This window comes from Ranitomeya variabilis, chromosome 1 (genome assembly GCF_051348905.1).
Source record: "Ranitomeya variabilis isolate aRanVar5 chromosome 1, aRanVar5.hap1, whole genome shotgun sequence".
NCBI classification, from domain to species: domain Eukaryota; kingdom Metazoa; phylum Chordata; class Amphibia; order Anura; family Dendrobatidae; genus Ranitomeya; species Ranitomeya variabilis.
The window spans coordinates 37657347-37676457 of record NC_135232.1 but is presented as its reverse complement, the minus strand read 5'-3'; the positions used below and the strand labels follow the sequence as shown (position 1 = coordinate 37676457).

Sequence of the window (19111 nt, the reverse complement as noted above, 5' to 3'; positions counted from 1 at the left end):
GGGACTCTGCTAAATGGTCAGTAGAGACCTTGTTATATAGTAGGTGGGGACTCTTGTTACATGGCCAGTAGGGACCCTGTTACATAGTAGGTGGGGACTCTGGTACATGGTCGGTAGGGGCCCTGTTACATAGGGTGGGACCGTGGATACAGAAGCTTCAAGTTTAGTATCTGTGTTTCGGAGAGTGGGCATAATCTGACATTAGATTTCTTACATAGGTGGATCTATTTTTTAATCTCGTTTATCTTGAGTTTGCTCTTAGGATTGGTGTTGAATTTTGATTTTATGTTAAATTTTCTTCCAACCGCCTTGTAGATTTTTGCCATGGCATCTACTAGCAAAGCTTTCCGAGTTTTACAAGAAGACTTGAAAGAAGCCAGAGCTAAACTCTGACAAAAAAAACAGCGTCACAAATCCTTCGACGGAGAGAACCCAATAATTTTTTCCTTGTCTTACAATATTTCCTCTTGTTCAAATTTGTAGTCTTTAAGGTGTTTGCCGTAACAACCATCGTCGCTATCGAAACAAGCCTTGCTTGGCTTTTTGAAAAGCAATTTGCTTGCTGTAAAAATGTTATACAGTTTGCGGATCTGTTTATTTCCAAGGCCGGTGAGCATATTACCATACAACTTTGAAGTTTTCTGCGTTTGAAGGTGTAATGTGTCACCGTAGACGGCAGCACTTGTATCATCATCTCACTGCTCGCGCCTTTGATGCGAACTCAGAACTAGAGACTATTAAAATCTCTATTCAATTTTGCTTCCCTAGTCAGCCACCTTTGCGAAATTAATGGTTAATGCACCTTAAAGGGGAGCTGTCACCACTTCTGGTCTGACTATTTTATTATATCTTTGGATTCTTCATAAAATTACAATTTTGGGCCACCATTTCTTATAACTCTATGTAGCGCCATTCTTATGTAATTCCTCCTACAAATGGATGAATATATGGACCGGATGTCACAAGTCTTCTTCTCAAAGGGGTGTGTCCCTATATTGTCTGCCACTCTCATCACTGATTGGACAGTGTGTAGTGACACGCCCCTTAACTTGTAACACCCAGTTTTCGACTCATTGATACATTTTCAGGTAGAATAACAGACAACCCGCCTGCACTGAGATTAGCAAAAAGATTATTTTATAAACTAATTTACTAAAACAGATATATTCGGCAAGGTGACAAGTCTTCTACATGCACAACAAAGTAAATAAAGTACATATGGCCAACAGAAGAACAGCCTGCACCAGCCATGAAAGAAGATGGGTCAAACATAACTAGTGCAGTACCAGTTTTTAGATAAGAATTACATTATTGGGAGACACAACAGAGTAGTTCCCATCCTGAGGTTCATATTGACATCAGGACATGTTCTGTTCATACATGTCTGAAGGATGTAAGTGGGAAGGGACGTTCTTGTGAGGCAGGTTTGGAGGACAACACTAGGACTACCAAAATGCCTACTGGTAGCAAAAAAGTACAATACAGTACTTGTGAGTAATAATTTACTCTAGACGTGCTCTCGGCCACCCATTTAGCTTCTTGAGTGATTTGATTCACACCCATCCACCAGTCCTAGGCTAAAATCTGATTTATTCATAACAAAGTATTCAAAAAAAGTCTACAAAAAATGGTCAACAACAAGCAGTGTAGCCATAGAAGGTTCAACCCCACCAAATCCTGGTGGTGTCCAATGGTGGCAAGAAGATAGCATCTTGGGGATGGTGGACTTAACCCAAATTTTGCTTTGAACCCAACAATATCTAGCTTTGGCTCTGATCAGGATTTCCTTTTAGCCAAATCTTTTCAACAGTTAAGACCTCCATACACTTTAGATAGCTGTCAGAAGAAGTTATTTGGCATCTTCCCCAACTTCCCATACACAGGAGCACTCCTCTGTTCTCTACGAGATAAACACTGCCAGGCTTATCTGTGGTAAGAAAAAAGGATTGGTTGGTGGAAAAACAATTATCCGTAGGGGAAGAATCAAGAAGCCCCCATATACATTAAACTGTTGGCCATTCGTGTCAATATCGGCCAACTTTGGTTTACTCTGCATGGGGACCTTTAGTTCCTACTCCAATTGCTTTGTCTGGTTCCTACCTATAATTGTATGTATTGAATTATTTAAGAGTTTGATATAATTTGAACCTCAAAAATTTCTACACTTACACCATTTTTGAATGTGTAAGTTTATTCGTTCATCAAAAAACATGAAAATGGGAACCATTCACGCAAGGAACCATAACTGGACCTCAACAACCATCCCCCAAAAATAATGGTTATGCCTTACACCAGTTTCAAAATTTCATCCCGCAAACATTTAGAACTTCCTAAACTTTTTTTTTTAATCCTTACCTCGACTAGTTCCGAAGCCCCGATCCACTGAAAGAGTAGGGAAAGGAACAGGACGTAGCGTAAACTGCGGATGGGGATATACACAGGTTGGCGATGGAAGTATTCCTGGATACTGGGCGCTTTCTAGTGTGGGCACTGGTATGGCACTGACAACCGCTGTAATAAGAGCATAAATCATCTTGTAGCATAATATAGCAGTATAATAATATAATATGGCAGTATACAAGCTTAGAGTCACATAAATGCTCATGCACGGTATTTACGAGAGCATCTAAGAAATATTAGTGTCAAATGAATACGATCCAGCCTTTCCAACTAATGCAATGAATCCTCGCATTTCTCTACCCACAATGTAGATATGATGCAAAATAAAGTATCATCCCTACCGACTCTAATTTATATTTATGGGAAATCAATCAATATTCCATTGCTTCATAACAGTTTTTTTTTCTAGGTCATTATTCCGTGACCGGATCTGATGGAAACTCTGTAGAAAATTTTGCAGGTTGTTGACAATTGAATTTTGATGTGACACTAATGTTAAGAGTTTGGGAGTCTGAATGTTCAAACAAATCACGTTGAGTTTTTACAACTCCGCAGTCCTACATCACAGAAGCAATTTACTGTGCGCCGTCAGGTTTTATATGCAGCCAACGGATGCCGTAACATTGGGGAAAAGGAGATAAACAAAAACAGATTTGGCCTCCGCCTGCCACTATATTTTCATGTGATATTGTGCGCGTTGTCTCTTACTATGCGCTCGCTGAAATGTATTACTAGAGGAGAAGGGGAGAAAATTGAATTATCCTAACTTATTGTCACCGGCGTGTCAACATAAAAACAATTTTCCATCGGAGCGCGGTATTATTTGTCTTTTGAATGGCAAGATTTTCAAATATTATATTGTTTTTAGGATTTTCCATGACATGTTATATGGTAGTGCTCCAAGGTAGGGCTACACAACGGGTTACCATTAAAACAAAAGAAAATAGGGGCATTACGGCAACTCGCACACGGCCTCAAAGAGAACTCTACATCGTGACCTGTCAGCAGCCAAATCTTGCGGTGGAGAAGTGACCTTCGATTTACTGCAAATTATTTGCCCGTACACATGCCCAATAGTTCTTTTAACAGGCATCAGCATTAAATGGTTGGTTGTCTTACTGAAATCAATTGATTTGTCCAACTTTTATCTAACATGTACAGTAGCATGTACAAGTTTGGGCACCCCTGGTCAAAATTACTGTTATTGTGAACATTTAAGCAACTTGAAGATGAAATGATCTCTAAAAGACCTACATTTAAACATGACACATTTCCTTTGTATTTTTGGCAAACAATATATATATATATATATATATATATATATATATATATATATATATATACATATACATATATATCTATATATATAATTGTCTAAGGGGTACTTCCGTCTTTCTGTCGGCAACTTCCGTCACGGAAATCCCGCGTCGCTGATTGGTCTCGCCAGCTGCCTGTCATGGCTGCCGCGACCAATCAGCAACGGGCACAGTCCGATTAGTCCCACCCTACTCCCCTGCAGTCAGTGCCCGGCGCCCGCTCCATAGTCCCCTGCAGTCACCGCTCACACAGGGTTAATGACAGTGGTAACGGGCCGCGTTATGCCGCGGTGTAACGCACTCCGTTACCGCTGCTATTAACCCTGTGTGTCCCCAACTTTTTACTATTGATGCTGCCTATGCAGCATCAATAGTAAAAAGATGTAATGTTTAAAATAATAAAAAACCAAAAAACCTGCTATTCTCACCTTCCGTCGTCCGACGATGCGCTCGCGCCGGCCGCCATCTGCTGTTCCCAGAGATGCATTGCGAAATTACCCAGAAGACTTAGCGGTCTCGCAAGACTGCTAAGTCATCTGTGTAATTTCGCAATGCATCCTGGGAACGGAAGATGGCAGCTGCCGCGCTCGCATTGCCAGAGCTTTGCTGGATCCCAGGGGATGAGTATATAACAATTTTTTATTTTAATTATTTTTTTTAACAGGGATATGGTGCCTACACTGCTAAATACTCCGTGGGCAGTGTTATATACCGCGTGGCTGCTATATACTACATGGGCAGTGTTATATACTGCGTGGGCTGTGTGATATACTGCGTGAGCTGTGCTATATACTACGTGCCCTGTGTTACATACTGCGTGGCCTGTGTTATGTACTTCGTCGCCTGTGTTATATACTGCGTGGCTGCTATATACTGCGTGGGCTGTGTTATATAGTACGTGGGCTGTGTTATATACTGCGTGGCCACTGTTATATACTGTGTGGCCTGTATTAACGCATTGGGTATTCTACAATATGTATGTATGTATATAGCAGCCACATAGTATATAGCACAGGCCACGTATTATTTGCTATATACTACATGGCTCCTATATACTACGTGGCCTGTGCTATATACTATGTGGCTGCTATATACATACACACACATTTTAGAATACGCGATGCGTTGGAACTGGGCCACCATTGAGTATATATTATATATATATATATATATATATATATATATATATATATATATATTCATCTTTTTCATTTTAAAAATTACAAAAAGGAAAATGGGCTGATGCAAAAATGTTGGCACCCTGCATGGTTAGTACCTAGTAGCACCCCCTTTTGAAAGTATCAAATCTTGTAAACACTTTTTGAAGCCAGGGAAGAGTCTTTCAATTCTTATTTCAATTAAAACTGTGCAGGAGGTGTGGGTTAAATCCGCGCTGCCTTAATGATGAAGTTCCAAGGATAATAAATTTAAAAGGTGGTTTATTCAACGCGTTTCAAGGTCAGTGCGACCTCTTCTTCAGGAAATTCCACATACAACATACCGTCGGTATGTTGTATGTGGAATTTCCTGAAGAAGAGGTCGCACTGACCTTGAAACGCGTTGAATAAACCACCTTTTAAATTTATTATCCTTGGAACTTCATCATTAAGGCAGCGCGGATTTAACCCACACCTCCTGCACAGTTTATATTGTCACACGGCCGTTGATCGGCTTGTGGATCTGCAGCAGCCGAAATCGTTACATGCTCTTCATTCAACAAAATCAGGTGAGCAATTCTAAGAAAGCTCTCTTGGTTATCTAAAGGATAAGACCCTATTTTGCGCTTTGTGTCTCCATTTTTTTTCCTATAGCAATTCTTATTTCAGTGATTTTCATCCATTCTTCCTTGGACAATTCTTCCAGTTCCGTGACATTCCTGGGTCTTCTTGCATCCTCTGCTATTTTGAGGTCTAGCCACATATTTTCAATGATGTTCAGATCAGTGGACTGTGAGGGCCATGGTAAATTCTTCAACTTGCACCTTTTGAGGTTGTCTATTGTGGATTTTGAGGAGTGTTTAGGATCATTATCCATTTGTAGAAGTCATCCTCTTTTCAACTTGAGGTTTTTTTTACAGATGGTGTTATGTTTGTGTTTGTATCAACAATTTGTTGAAATTTCATTGAATCCATTCTTCACGCTACCTGTGAAATGTTCCTCATGAAATTAGCTGCAACACAGGGAGCATGATTGATTCACCTCCATGCTTAAGATGTTCTTTTCTTGAAATTCTGTGCCCTTTTTTCTCCACACATACATTTGATCATTGAGCGCCAAAGAATTCTATGTTATTCTCATCAGTCCACAATACTTGTTTAAAAAATGCATCAGGCTTGTTTAGATGTTCTTTTGCATACTTGTGATGCTGAATTTTATGGTGAGGACGAAGGAGAGGTTTTCTTCTTTATGCAGGTGCCTCTGAATAGTAAAACAATGTACCACATCTCCAGAGTCTTCTAAATCTTTGTGAAAGTCTTTTGCAGTTAAGCAGGTGTTTTGATTTGCCTCTAGCAATCCTATGAGCAGCTATCACTGAAATTTTGCTTGGTCTTCCAGACCTTATCTTGGCCTCCACTGTTCCTGTTATCTGTGATTTCTTAATTACATTTTGATCTGAGGAAAGGGCAACTCAAAAACACTTTTCTATCTTCTCATATCTTCTCATAGCCTTCTCTTGCTTTGTGGGCCTCCACCATTTTCATTTTCAGAGTGCTAGGCAGCTGCTTAGAAGAACCCATAGCTGATGTTTTTTCAAAGCTAGAGGAGGCTGGGTTTTTATAAAGCTGGGAAATTTGCATCACCTGGCCTTTCCTAACAATGACCGTGAACAAACCATAACCCTAACAGGCTAATTAAGGCCTAAAATCTTGGGCAAAGTTATCTGAGCACATAAATCTCCAAGGGTGCCCAAACGTTTGCATCGGCCCATTTTCCGTTTTGTAATTTTTTAAATATAAAAGATGAAAATAAATATCTATACTTTTGCCTAAAATGCAACGGAAATGTGTCATCTTTAACTTTAGACCTTTTAGAGGTTTTTTCATCTTCAGCTTGATTAACTGTTCACATTAACAGTAATTTTGACCAGGGGTGCTCAAACTTTTACATGCCACTGTATGGCCACCTTTTCAGTTCAACTTCAGATTACTTTGAGAACTTAAGGACTGGACATTTTGGATTTCAATAAGCTCATTCCTTCTTTTTACCAGCATTAGCTTACATGATTGGCTAGTCTCACCGAAATCAATGGATTTGAATGACTTTTGCCTAATATTTGTGGTCACCTCTATACTTAAACTTCAAACATCTCTGGCAGCAGCTTTTATTGCCTGAGAAAATAAGGATCGAACATTTTAGATATCAGCATGCTCAATCCTTCTTTTTGCCGTCATCTGGATAGCTTAATTCAATGGCTGGCCAGTCCCACCGAAATGTATGGATTTGGTTGACATTCGTCTAATGTGATAAGGAAGAACCTATACCCAAACAAAAGAATGTTTTGTATAAAGAAGTGTATGAGGCATGCTAAGACTGCCGGTGGAGCTTCTCTGGTGGCACAAGGTCAAGTTCTTGAAAATCAAGTAATAGAGTTATGAAAAATGTCTTAACATGGAGGAGGTTTGGCATTGAAGCCATTCCGGAGCTTGGAACTAAAAAGTCCTAAAAAGTTAGGAAAAATTCCTCTAATTGACGGAGACTCCAAGTTATGGAAATTGGGTCAAGAGTTTGGAGTCCAACTAGTGTCTAAGCTTCCAATTAGTTGGATTATCAGATCTTCATCCACCACTGATGTCACTGAGAAACTGGGCCATACACTTTTAGATAGCTGTTGACCATCCCGAACCTCTATACGCATGCACACTTAAGCTTGGACAGGCGTGCATGTAATCTTATGGGAAGAGGCAAGTAAGCCAAGGTAAGATATCTCTGACAGTAGTTTATCAAGCCTGAAAACAAAAGGATCAGGCATGTTGAAATCCAGCTGCTTGATCCTTCTGCCTGGAGAGAATCGGGAAGCACCACAAATTGGTTCCAGACGTCATAAATCTTATGTATGGCTGACTTTAAACATGGCATCATGGTATCATACTGTATATTGGTTAGATTTGTGCATCAGTATACGTGATAAATGACAAATTATTAAAATATAATTAAAAAAAGGGCAATTTTTTTTCGACTTTTTTCCCCACATTAATAATGTCTTATAAAGATATTTGTGTTTATTTTTTGCTTTTTAAAAAAATCTATCTTATTGCATCAAATCTGATTGAACATTATATAGTCGTCATATTTCTTCAAATCAAACTAATTGCTATTCATTTTGCTGAAGAATGGAAAATTTGTCTCTATTGTCCTTGGCATGAACTCATACAATATTGATTTCCTCCCTCTCACAAGGCCAGGGAATCCATATCCGGCTTTACTTGACCCCATTAGTCGGCTTTTCACCATTACATCATAGTAAAGTGCACGTTATTCTTCTTGAGAATGAAATATTGCATCCTTGTAAGGTACCAAAAAAGAGTCAAAAGGGGCGTTACAAAAAAATAAAAAAATGCTTGAGATTGTAAACAACTCAAGAGATAATATTAAAAAGCTTTATCAGTGTAAAGATGAAGAGTTCTACAGTTTCAGAAATGTAAACCTGAACGCAGCTTGTCCTGCTCTCCACTGAGGAGCGGATACATTGCATCCTGTGTAGACAATGCTCTGTGAGCCCACTGAGGAGCTGATAGAATGCATCCTGTGTAGACAATGCTCTTTGAGCCCACTGAGGAGCAGATATATTGCATCTTGTGTATACTATGATCTGTGAGCCCAATGAGGAGTGGCTACATTGTATCCTGTGTAGACAATGCTCTGTGAGCCCACTGAAGAGCGAATACATTGTATCCTGTGTAGACAATGCTCTGTGAGCCCACTGAGGAGCGGATACATTGCATCCTGTGTAGACAATGCTCTGTGAGCCCACTGAGGAGTGGATACATTGTATCCTGTGTAGACAATGCTCTGTGAGCCCAATGAGGAGCGGATACATTGTATCCTGTGTAGACAATGCTCTGAGAGCCTACTGAGGAGCAGATAGAATGCATTCTGTGTAGACAATGGTCTGTGAGCCCACTGAGGAGCGGATATATTGTATCCTGTGTAGACAATGCTCTGTGAGCCCACTGAGGAGCGGATACATTGCATCCTGTGTAGACAATGCTCTGTGAGCCCACTGAGGAGTGGATACATTGTATCCTGTGTAGACAATGCTCTGTGAGCCCAATGAGGAGCGGATACATTGTATCCTGTGTAGACAATGCTCTGAGAGCCTACTGAGGAGCGGATAGAATGCATTCTGTGTAGACAATGGTCTGTGAGCCCACTGAGGAGCGGATATATTGTATCCTGTGTAGACAATGCTCTGTGAGCCCATTGAGGAGTGGATACATTGCATCTTGTGTAGACTATACTCTGTGAACCCAATGAGGAGTGGATACATTGTATCCTGTGTAGACAATGCTCTGTGAGCCCACTGAGGAGCGAATACATTGTATCCTGTGTAGACAATGCTCTATGAGCCCACTGAAGAGCGGATAGAATGCATCCTGTGTAGACAATGGTCTGTGAGCCCACTGAGGAGCGGATATATTGTATCCTGTGTAGACAATGCTCTGTGAGCCCATTGAGGAGTGGATACATTGCATCTTGTGTAGACTATACTCTGTGAGCTCAATGAGGAGTGGATACATTGTATCCTGTGTAGACAATGCTCTGTGAGCCCACTGAGGAGCGAATACATTGTATCCTGTGTAGACAATGCTCTATGAGCCCACTGAGGAGTGAATACATTTTATCCTGTGTAGACAATGCTCTGTGAGCCCACTGAGGAGCAGATACATTGTATCCTATGTAGACAATGCTCTGTGAGCCCACTGAGGAGCGGATGCATTGTATCCTCTGTAGACAATGCTCAGTGAGCCCACTGAGGAGTGCATACATTATAACCTGTGTAGACAATGCTCTATGAGCCCACTGAGGAGCGGATACCTTGTATCCTGTGTAGACAATGCTCTGTGAGCCCACTGAGGAGCAGATACCTTGTATCCTGTGTAGACAATGCTCTATAAGCCCACTGAGTAGCGAGTACATTGTATCCTGTGTAGACAATGCTCTGTGAGCCCACTGTGGAGCTGATACATTGTATAATGTGTAGACAATGCTCTGTGAGCCCACTGAGGAGCAGATACATTGTATCCTGTGTAGACAATGCTCTGTGAGCCCACTGAGGAGCGAATACATTGTATTCTGTGTAGACAATGCTCTGTGATCCTACTGAGGAGCAGATACATTGTATCCCATGTAGACAATGCTCTGTGAGCCCACTGAGGAGCGGATGCATTGTATCCTGTGTAGACAATGCTCTGTGAGCCCACTGAGGAGTGGATACATTATATCCTGTGTAGACAATGCTCTGTGAGCCCACTGAGGAGTGCATACATTATATCCTGTGTAGACAATGCTCTGTGAGTTTAATACATCACCTGGTGTATTACAATGTATCAATCTGAAGTCCAGGCTGTTGAGCTCACAGAGCATTGTCTACTCTACAACCACTGCAATATTTTTTGTTTTACTTATGATGTCTTTCTTTTTGTGGTTACACTGTATTTATTATCAAAAATCAGAATTATTCTGAAAAACTATTAGGTAGAGGGCACCATCATTTATGTGTCTATGGGCTCAACCTGCTACATGTCAAAAATATCCAATATACACAACAGAGAAAAAGAAACATGCAACAAATGCAGGGATCCACAAAATTAACAATTTTATTGATAAATTATTGCACAAAACACTCTCAAGTTAAAAACATTTAAAAACGTACAGTAGAAAAATTACCCAAATGAGAGAAATATCTCACACGGGGCCTGACTTCCTCCATACTGTGCCTCTATAGTTCTGAGCTAATGCCTATCACAAAAATCTGTCAACAAATATACGCCACAGACTGCAATACCATTACTGTGATTTCAGTGTAAGGCTCTGAAACAACTCTTAGACACAGGGACCGAACAGATATACCTGATAGCCAAATAAATCACAAGGCAAAATATATCAGGAAGCAAATAATTACCAACCCCAAAGGGTCCTGGTGGACATGCTCACAATCGATCGGTACTCCGAAACAGTATGAGGCAATAAGGTCGTCAGTTCCCCTGTGACCCACCCAACGCGTGTCGTCACATAAGTGACTTCATCAGGGGTAATGGTAGTGTGATGTGTGCTGAATACTGAAATATATACAACTTACTAATTGCAGGGCCTGGAACAGCTGTCAGGAGGCTCTGGCAAGGGGTGGCAGACACTGGGTTATCGGCGTCCCGGAATTGGCTTGTGCGCATGTCCATAGAAAAAGGCACTCCTGCGCATGTCCCGGAAGCCGGGTCTGTTGTTATGCGTCCCTGACAACCAAAGGGTCTCCTATCTCTCCTGCGCAGGCGCCCTCTAGCTTTGTTGGCATCCTGAGAGCCGATGCAATCACTGGGTGATGCGCTGCCGTGAGGAGCTCACTCACGCAGACGCACCAACCCGTGTGCAGTAACTCTCAGGGAGACAGTCATGTGAATGCAACTATATTCATGAAGAAAAATGACAAATATCGTCAGGAGGGTAACAACGGTACAGAACCATACATCCTCCACATCGGGACACTATCTCAATGAAAATGATATATCTAGCATTACATTTCCATAAATAGCTATTATAGCAGGATACAGTGCATTAGTTTTTCTTAGAAACATTGGTCCTGTGACCTAGAGGAAAAAAGGCGGGTAGACAAGAAAAAAAGGGGGGGGGGCACAAACGAGACAAACCCGGACACTATAGTTGTTTGTAGAACCCCGTGAAGAGGAGTTCCTCATTTAATCCTCTTGGGGCAAGGCTTTTGAGTTTGTATATCCACTTGGATTCACATTTTAGTAGTTGATGAGTGTGGTTACCTCCTCTGATAGTTTCTTTAACAGTCTCCAACCCCATCACTCTCAAGCCTCTTGTGCTACCACCATGGATGTTCAAAAAGTGCGTAGCCACAGAAGTTAATTTTTTGCTTTTTGCAAGATCCTGTCTGGCCATGTTAATGTTCGAGATGTGTTGTTGGCACCTCTTCCTTAGTTGTTGAGTCGTTTGGCCCACATATAACTTAGGGCAATCACAAAGTAACAAGTAAACCAGATTATTAGACCTGCAATTGAAATAGAAATCAGATTTAATAGGGAACGGTAAAGTATCTATCCAGACCTCTCGTCGTGCAACCATGAATTGGCAGACGGTACAATCCCCACAGGGGAATGTACCCAAAATCCTATTGCCAGTGCCAAGTCTAGTTGTAGGACGTTGGTAATGGCTATGGCACAAATGGTCCTTCAGGTTGCTAGCTCGCCTGGCCACCATCCTGGGGGTCGGCGTAATATGTGGGATGAGTTTTGATTCAGATAATAAGATGTTCCAATTCTTGTTCAGTATTTTATAAACATCTGACCACTGATTGTTGTATGTGGTAATTAAGGAAAGAGGTTGTTCTGAGCTACGCACCTGTTGGTTAAAGAGGCTGAGTCTGTCTCTTTTTCTTGCTTCTCTGTAGGCCCCCGACACTATCTTCCGTGGATATTGCCTATTTGTAAAGCGGGTAGTTAGATCTCCAGCCAGTTTCTGAAAGTCTTCTGTTGAGCTACAGTTTCTACGTAATCTCAAAAACTGACCTTTCGGTATCCCGTTTTTCAAATGAGCAGGATGAAAACTGGAGTAGTGTAGGAGATTGTTTGTTGCCGTGGGTTTACGATACAGACACGAAGAGACACGATTATCCTTCACGATCAATTTGATGTCCAAAAAGTCTATTGAACATGAGGAGATAGTGGAGGTAAGTCTAATGTTGAACATATTATGGTTCAAATCCTCAATAAAGGTCTCACAATCAATTAGCGACCCTGTCCATAGAAATATAACATCGTCTATATATCGCCGCCAGGTGGCTACATTTTGCGAAAAACCAGGTTGTTGATAGACTACAGTCTCCTCCCACCATCCCAAAAAAAGATTCGCGTATGAGGGCGCACAACGCGCCCCCATAGCAGTCCCAGAGATTTGCCTGTAATATTTCCTGTCAAACGTAAAATAGTTTTTGTCGAGAATAAAATGAAGAAGTTCCAACAAAAATCTATTGTGCCTATCATTATGGTGATGTTTATCCAGGTAGAAGGAGACTGCTTGTACGCCCAAATTGTGTGCTATACTCGTATAAAGAGACTCAACATCCAGACCAACCAGCAACGTGTTGTCTGGTATCTCTAAATCTTCCAAATGTATCATAAGCTGTGTTGAGTCTCTTATATACGAATCAAGCTGTAGGGCCAAAGGCTGGAGAAAGTGATCCAGATAGATGCATGGTCTCTCCATGATCCCCCCTATACCGGAGACTATTGGTCTTCCTGGGGGCAAGGTCAACGATTTGTGCACCTTCGGCATAATATAAAAAGTTGGAACTACCGGGTACTTAGTAAGAAGAAAATCAGCTTCCCTCTTGTTGAGGATCCCCTCCTTCATTGCTCCCTGTATAAGAGAGTCAAGTTTCTCCTTAAAGACCCAAGTAGGGTCTGAGGGCAGGACATGATAGTTATTACTGTTGTTCAATTGCCGTAAGGCTTCCATAATGTACATATCATGGGGCCAGAGGACCACATTTCCCCCTTTGTCTGCTTCTCGTATGAGAAATTCATTATTATTGCGTAGACTCCAAAGGGCTTTTTTCTCCCCCATCGTTAAGTTCGCATGCCTCATGGAATCAAGTCTGAGGCCCTCCACATCTCTGCATACGTTATCAAAAAATATTTGGATTGCAGGAAATAGTGAAAGTGCTGGTGTTACCTGTGATGGAGATCTTCTGGTGAATCTTGTCTGATCGGATCCATTCTCGTTTTCTTGCAGAAGTTCTAACAGATCTCGGAACGTTTGTCTTTCATCATCTGGAAGTGAGTCAACTAAAGAAGGTTTGTGATATAATAATTTGAATGTCATTTTACGGCAAAATAGATAAAGGTCCTTGACCAGTGTAAACTTGTCCAAGGGGTTCATGGGTGAAAATGATAAACCCTTCATTAAAACAGATCTTTCCGCGTCTGATAGTATATATGATGATAGATTTATAATTTGAAAGTCCTCTGTTGGAGTAGGGGGGGCAGTAAGCATACCTGATGCAGTTACCGTTTCCGGTTGAGTCTCGTTTCTCTCGTGTAGGTTGGTGACCACTTGCGATAAGATCTGCCTTTCTTCCGGGAAGGCCCGTGGTTTATGCCTCCCCCTCCTCCTCCTGCGCCGCCTGTTGCGCCCTCCGGGTCGCTGAGGTCCGAAGATAAAAAATCACTAGAGGATAATTCATTTCTGGACAAGTGTTCAGTTGAAATAACACCAGTATTTGCTTGAATATTGCTAGTGTAACGCCTATTACCATGATGTACCCACTTAAAGGCTTGATCCCTGGTAAAGTCCATCTTATCCCTATAGAATTTTGTCCTTTTCCTATTGATAATTTCTTTTTCAAATTTATCCACAGTTTCCTTCAATTTAAGGAGAAAAGGGTTCACCAAGGTCTCCTTGTCAAAACCTCCAAGCTTATTTTCACTGACTCTTATGTCCTCTTTTATTTTAATCAGGAGACCCCGATCATGTTCTATGAGCATATCCATCAGGACACCAGAACACTGCAAATCTATTATCTATTTTGCCGTAAAATGACATTCAAATTATTATATCACAAACCTTCTTTAGTTGACTCACTTCCAGATGATGAAAGACAAACGTTCCGAGATCTGTTAGAACTTCTGCAAGAAAACGAGAATGGATCCGATCAGACAAGATTCACCAGAAGATCTCCATCACAGGTAACACCAGCACTTTCACTATTTCCTGCAATCCAAATATTTTTTGATAACGTATGCAGAGATGTGGAGGGCCTCAGACTTGATTCCATGAGGCATGCGAACTTAACGATGGGGGAGAAAAAAGCCCTTTGGAGTCTACGCAATAATAATGAATTTCTCATACGAGAAGCAGACAAAGGGGGAAATGTGGTCCTCTGGCCCCATGATATGTACATTATGGAAGCCTTACGGCAATTGAACAACAGTAATAACTATCATGTCCTGCCCTCAGACCCTACTTGGGTCTTTAAGGAGAAACTTGACTCTCTTATACAGGGAGCAATGAAGGAGGGGATCCTCAACAAGAGGGAAGCTGATTTTCTTCTTACTAAGTACCCGGTAGTTCCAACTTTTTATATTATGCCGAAGGTGCACAAATCGTTGACCTTGCCCCCAGGAAGACCAATAGTCTCCGGTATAGGGGGGATCATGGAGAGACCATGCATCTATCTGGATCACTTTCTCCAGCCTTTGGCCCTACAGCTTGATTCGTATATAAGAGACTCAACACAGCTTATGATACATTTGGAAGATTTAGAGATACCAGACAACACGTTGCTGGTTGGTCTGGATGTTGAGTCTCTTTATACGAGTATAGCACACAATTTGGGCGTACAAGCAGTCTCCTTCTACCTGGATAAACATCACCATAATGATAGGCACAATAGATTTTTGTTGGAACTTCTTCATTTTATTCTCGACAAAAACTATTTTACGTTTGACAGGAAATATTACAGGCAAATCTCTGGGACTGCTATGGGGGCGCGTTGTGAGCCCTCATACGCGAATCTTTTTTTGGGATGGTGGGAGGAGACTGTAGTCTATCAACAACCTGGTTTTTCGCAAAATGTAGCCACCTGGCGGCGATATATAGACGATGTTATATTTCTATGGACAGGGTCGCTAATTGATTGTGAGACCTTTATTGAGGATTTGAACCATAATATGTTCAACATTAGACTTACCTCCACTATCTCCTCATGTTCAATAGACTTTTTGGACATCAAATTGATCGTGAAGGATAATCGTGTCTCTTCGTGTCTGTATCGTAAACCCACGGCAACAAACAATCTCCTACACTACTCCAGTTTTCATCCTGCTCATTTGAAAAACGGGATACCGAAAGGTCAGTTTTTGAGATTACGTAGAAACTGTAGCTCAACAGAAGACTTTCAGAAACTGGCTGGAGATCTAACTACCCGCTTTACAAATAGGCAATATCCACGGAAGATAGTGTCGGGGGCCTACAGAGAAGCAAGAAAAAGAGACAGACTCAGCCTCTTTAACCAACAGGTGCGTAGCTCAGAACAACCTCTTTCCTTAATTACCACATACAACAATCAGTGGTCAGATGTTTATAAAATACTGAACAAGAATTGGAACATCTTATTATCTGAATCAAAACTCATCCCACATATTACGCCGACCCCCAGGATGGTGGCCAGGCGAGCTAGCAACCTGAAGGACCATTTGTGCCATAGCCATTACCAACGTCCTACAACTAGACTTGGCACTGGCAATAGGATTTTGGGTACATTCCCCTGTGGGGATTGTACCGTCTGCCAATTCATGGTTGCACGACGAGAGGTCTGGATAGATACTTTACCGTTCCCTATTAAATCTGATTTCTATTTCAATTGCAGGTCTAATAATCTGGTTTACTTGTTATTTTGTGATTGCCCTAAGTTATATGTGGGCCAAACGACTCAACAACTAAGGAAGAGGTGCCAACAACACATCTCGAACATTAACATGGCCAGACAGGATCTTGCAAAAAGCAAAAAATTAACTTCTGTGGCTACGCACTTTTTGAACATCCATGGTGGTAGCACAAGAGGCTTGAGAGTGATGGGGTTGGAGACTGTTAAAGAAACTATCAGAGGAGGTAACCACACTCATCAACTACTAAAATGTGAATCCAAGTGGATATACAAACTCAAAAGCCTTGCCCCAAGAGGATTAAATGAGGAACTCCTCTTCACGGGGTTCTACAAACAACTATAGTGTCCGGGTTTGTCTCGTTTGTGCCCCCCCCCCCCCCCCCCTTTTTTTCTTGTCTACCCGCCTTTTTTCCTCTAGGTCACAGGACCAATGTTTCTAAGAAAAACTAATGCACTGTATCCTGCTATAATAGCTATTTATGGAAATGTAATGCTAGATATATCATTTTCATTGAGATAGTGTCCCGATGTGGAGGATGTATGGTTCTGTACCGTTGTTACCCTCCTGACGATATTTGTCATTTTTCTTCATGAATATAGTTGCATTCACATGACTGTCTCCCTGAGAGTTACTGCACACGGGTTGGTGCGTCTGCGTGAGTGAGCTCCTCACGGCAGCGCATCACCCAGTGATTGCATCGGCTCTCAGGATGCCAACAAAGCTAGAGGGCGCCTGCGCAGGAGAGATAGGAGACCCTTTGGTTGTCAGGGACGCATAACAACAGACCCGGCTTCCGGGACATGCGCAGGAGTGCCTTTTTCTATGGACATGCGCACAAGCCAATTCCGGGACGCCGATAACCCAGTGTCTGCCACCCCTTGCCAGAGCCTCCTGACAGCTGTTCCAGGCCCTGCAATTAGTAAGTTGTATATATTTCAGTATTCAGCACACATCACACTACCATTACCCCTGATGAAGTCACTTATGTGACGACACGCGTTGGGTGGGTCACAGGGGAACTGACGACCTTATTGCCTCATACTGTTTCGGAGTACCGATCGATTGTGAGCATGTCCACCAGGACCCTTTGGGGTTGGTAATTATTTGCTTCCTGATATATTTTGCCTTGTGATTTATTTGGCTATCAGGTATATCTGTTCGGTCCCTGTGTCTAAGAGTTGTTTCAGAGCCTTACACTGAAATCACAGTAATGGTATTGCAGTCTGTGGCATATATTTGTTGACAGATTTTTGTGATAGGCATTAGCTCAGAACTATAGAGGCACAGTATGGAGGAAGTCAGGCCCCGTGTGAGATATTTCTCTCATTTGGGTAATTTTTCTACTGTACGTTTTTAAATGTTTTTAACTTGAGAGTGTTTTGTGCAATAATTTATCAATAAAATTGTTAATTTTGTGGATCCCTGCATTTGTTGCATGTTTCTTTTTCTCTGTTGTGTATATCAAAAATCAGAATTATAATATGAGTCCCGGTATATTAAAAATAAGTATTATAGTAGGTGTCTAGGAAAATAAAATAATAATAAAAAACATAAAAACCCCTAATAATTTGTCCCGTTAAAAAAACAAGTCCCCACACAGTCAAAATTGATGTAAAAATAAATGGTTTGTTCTCAACAGTCCAAAAAGGAATGTTCTCCAGCACCAAAGGAAATGGTCAAAACTTAGCCTTTAATAATATAGGGTAATAAAATTGGCAAAATGTGCACAAAAAATTCGTACTCATTTTGAGTAGAAAAGTCATTAATCAAAGCTGGTCTGGTGTGTGAATAATTTTGGAAGAGAGCATCCATTTTTATCCTTTCCAATCCTTCTTATCTGAATGAAGACTGCAATACTTAGCTTTTCCTCTGGAGGCGCTGCAGGGAAATTGAACCCTTAATGCTTGGTTTCTTCATAGATAATAGCAGATTTGTTCTCAAGCTGTTACTTTAATAAATTGTATCTTGTTGGTCTAATATGATATCAATTTCAAAGTCTGTCATGTGTGAGATCGAGTCCAACGAGATGTAAATGATCAAACATGAATTTAGACGGTTAATGGTGTGACACAAGGAGCAGATGAGGACACTTACGGGCATTGTTGGACTGTGAATCCATTGGAATCATGAGTTTGGCTCGTGTGGCTCTACGTGCCGCTAACGATCGTTCTAGAGTCGAAATGTTACTTCCAGCCTCGTCTGTGTCCGGCCCTGTGGACAGAAGATCAGTTATGGAGGAATACTCAACAATATTTCTACAAGATACTTTATCATATTGAAATAATATTTATAGGAGAAATCATCAAGTGAATTTCAATATTTTAAAACCATAAATTTTGCCTGAACAGTCACAGTGAAGAGAGCCGGAAAATGGCGACACTGAGGAGACTGGAGAGATGTCTATATATAAAGTGGGGGAAATAAGTATTTGATCTCGTTCTGATTTTGTAAGTTTGCCCACTGACAAAGACATAAGCAGTCTATAATTGTAAGGGTAGGTTAATTTTAACATTGAGAGATAGAATATCAAAAATAAAATCCAGGAAATCACATTGTATAAATTATATAAATTTATTTGCATTTTGCAGAAAGAAATAAGTATTTGATCCCCTACCAACCATTAAGAGTTCTTTCTCCTACAGACCAGTTAGACGCTCCTAATTAACTTGTTAACTGCATTAAAGACAGAGGTCTTACATAGTCACCTTTATAAAAGACTCCTGTCTACAACTCAATCAGTCAGACTCTAACCTCTACAACATGGGCAAG

General features: G+C 41.1%; 1 protein-coding gene across 2 annotated transcripts in view; it reads right to left on the bottom strand.

Moving 5' to 3' along the window:
• DCC (DCC netrin 1 receptor) overlaps window positions 1–19111 on the bottom strand; it is a 1118040-nt gene that overhangs the window by 43949 nt on the left and 1054980 nt on the right. For both annotated transcript variants that reach the window (XM_077282231.1, XM_077282240.1), the window contains exons 25-26: window positions 18437–18553; window positions 2356–2511 (exon numbers count right to left, since the gene is read on the bottom strand). In XM_077282231.1, coding sequence (XP_077138346.1) covers window positions 2356–2511; window positions 18437–18553 — 273 coding nt within the window. The remainder of the gene's footprint in view (window positions 1–2355; window positions 2512–18436; window positions 18554–19111) is intronic.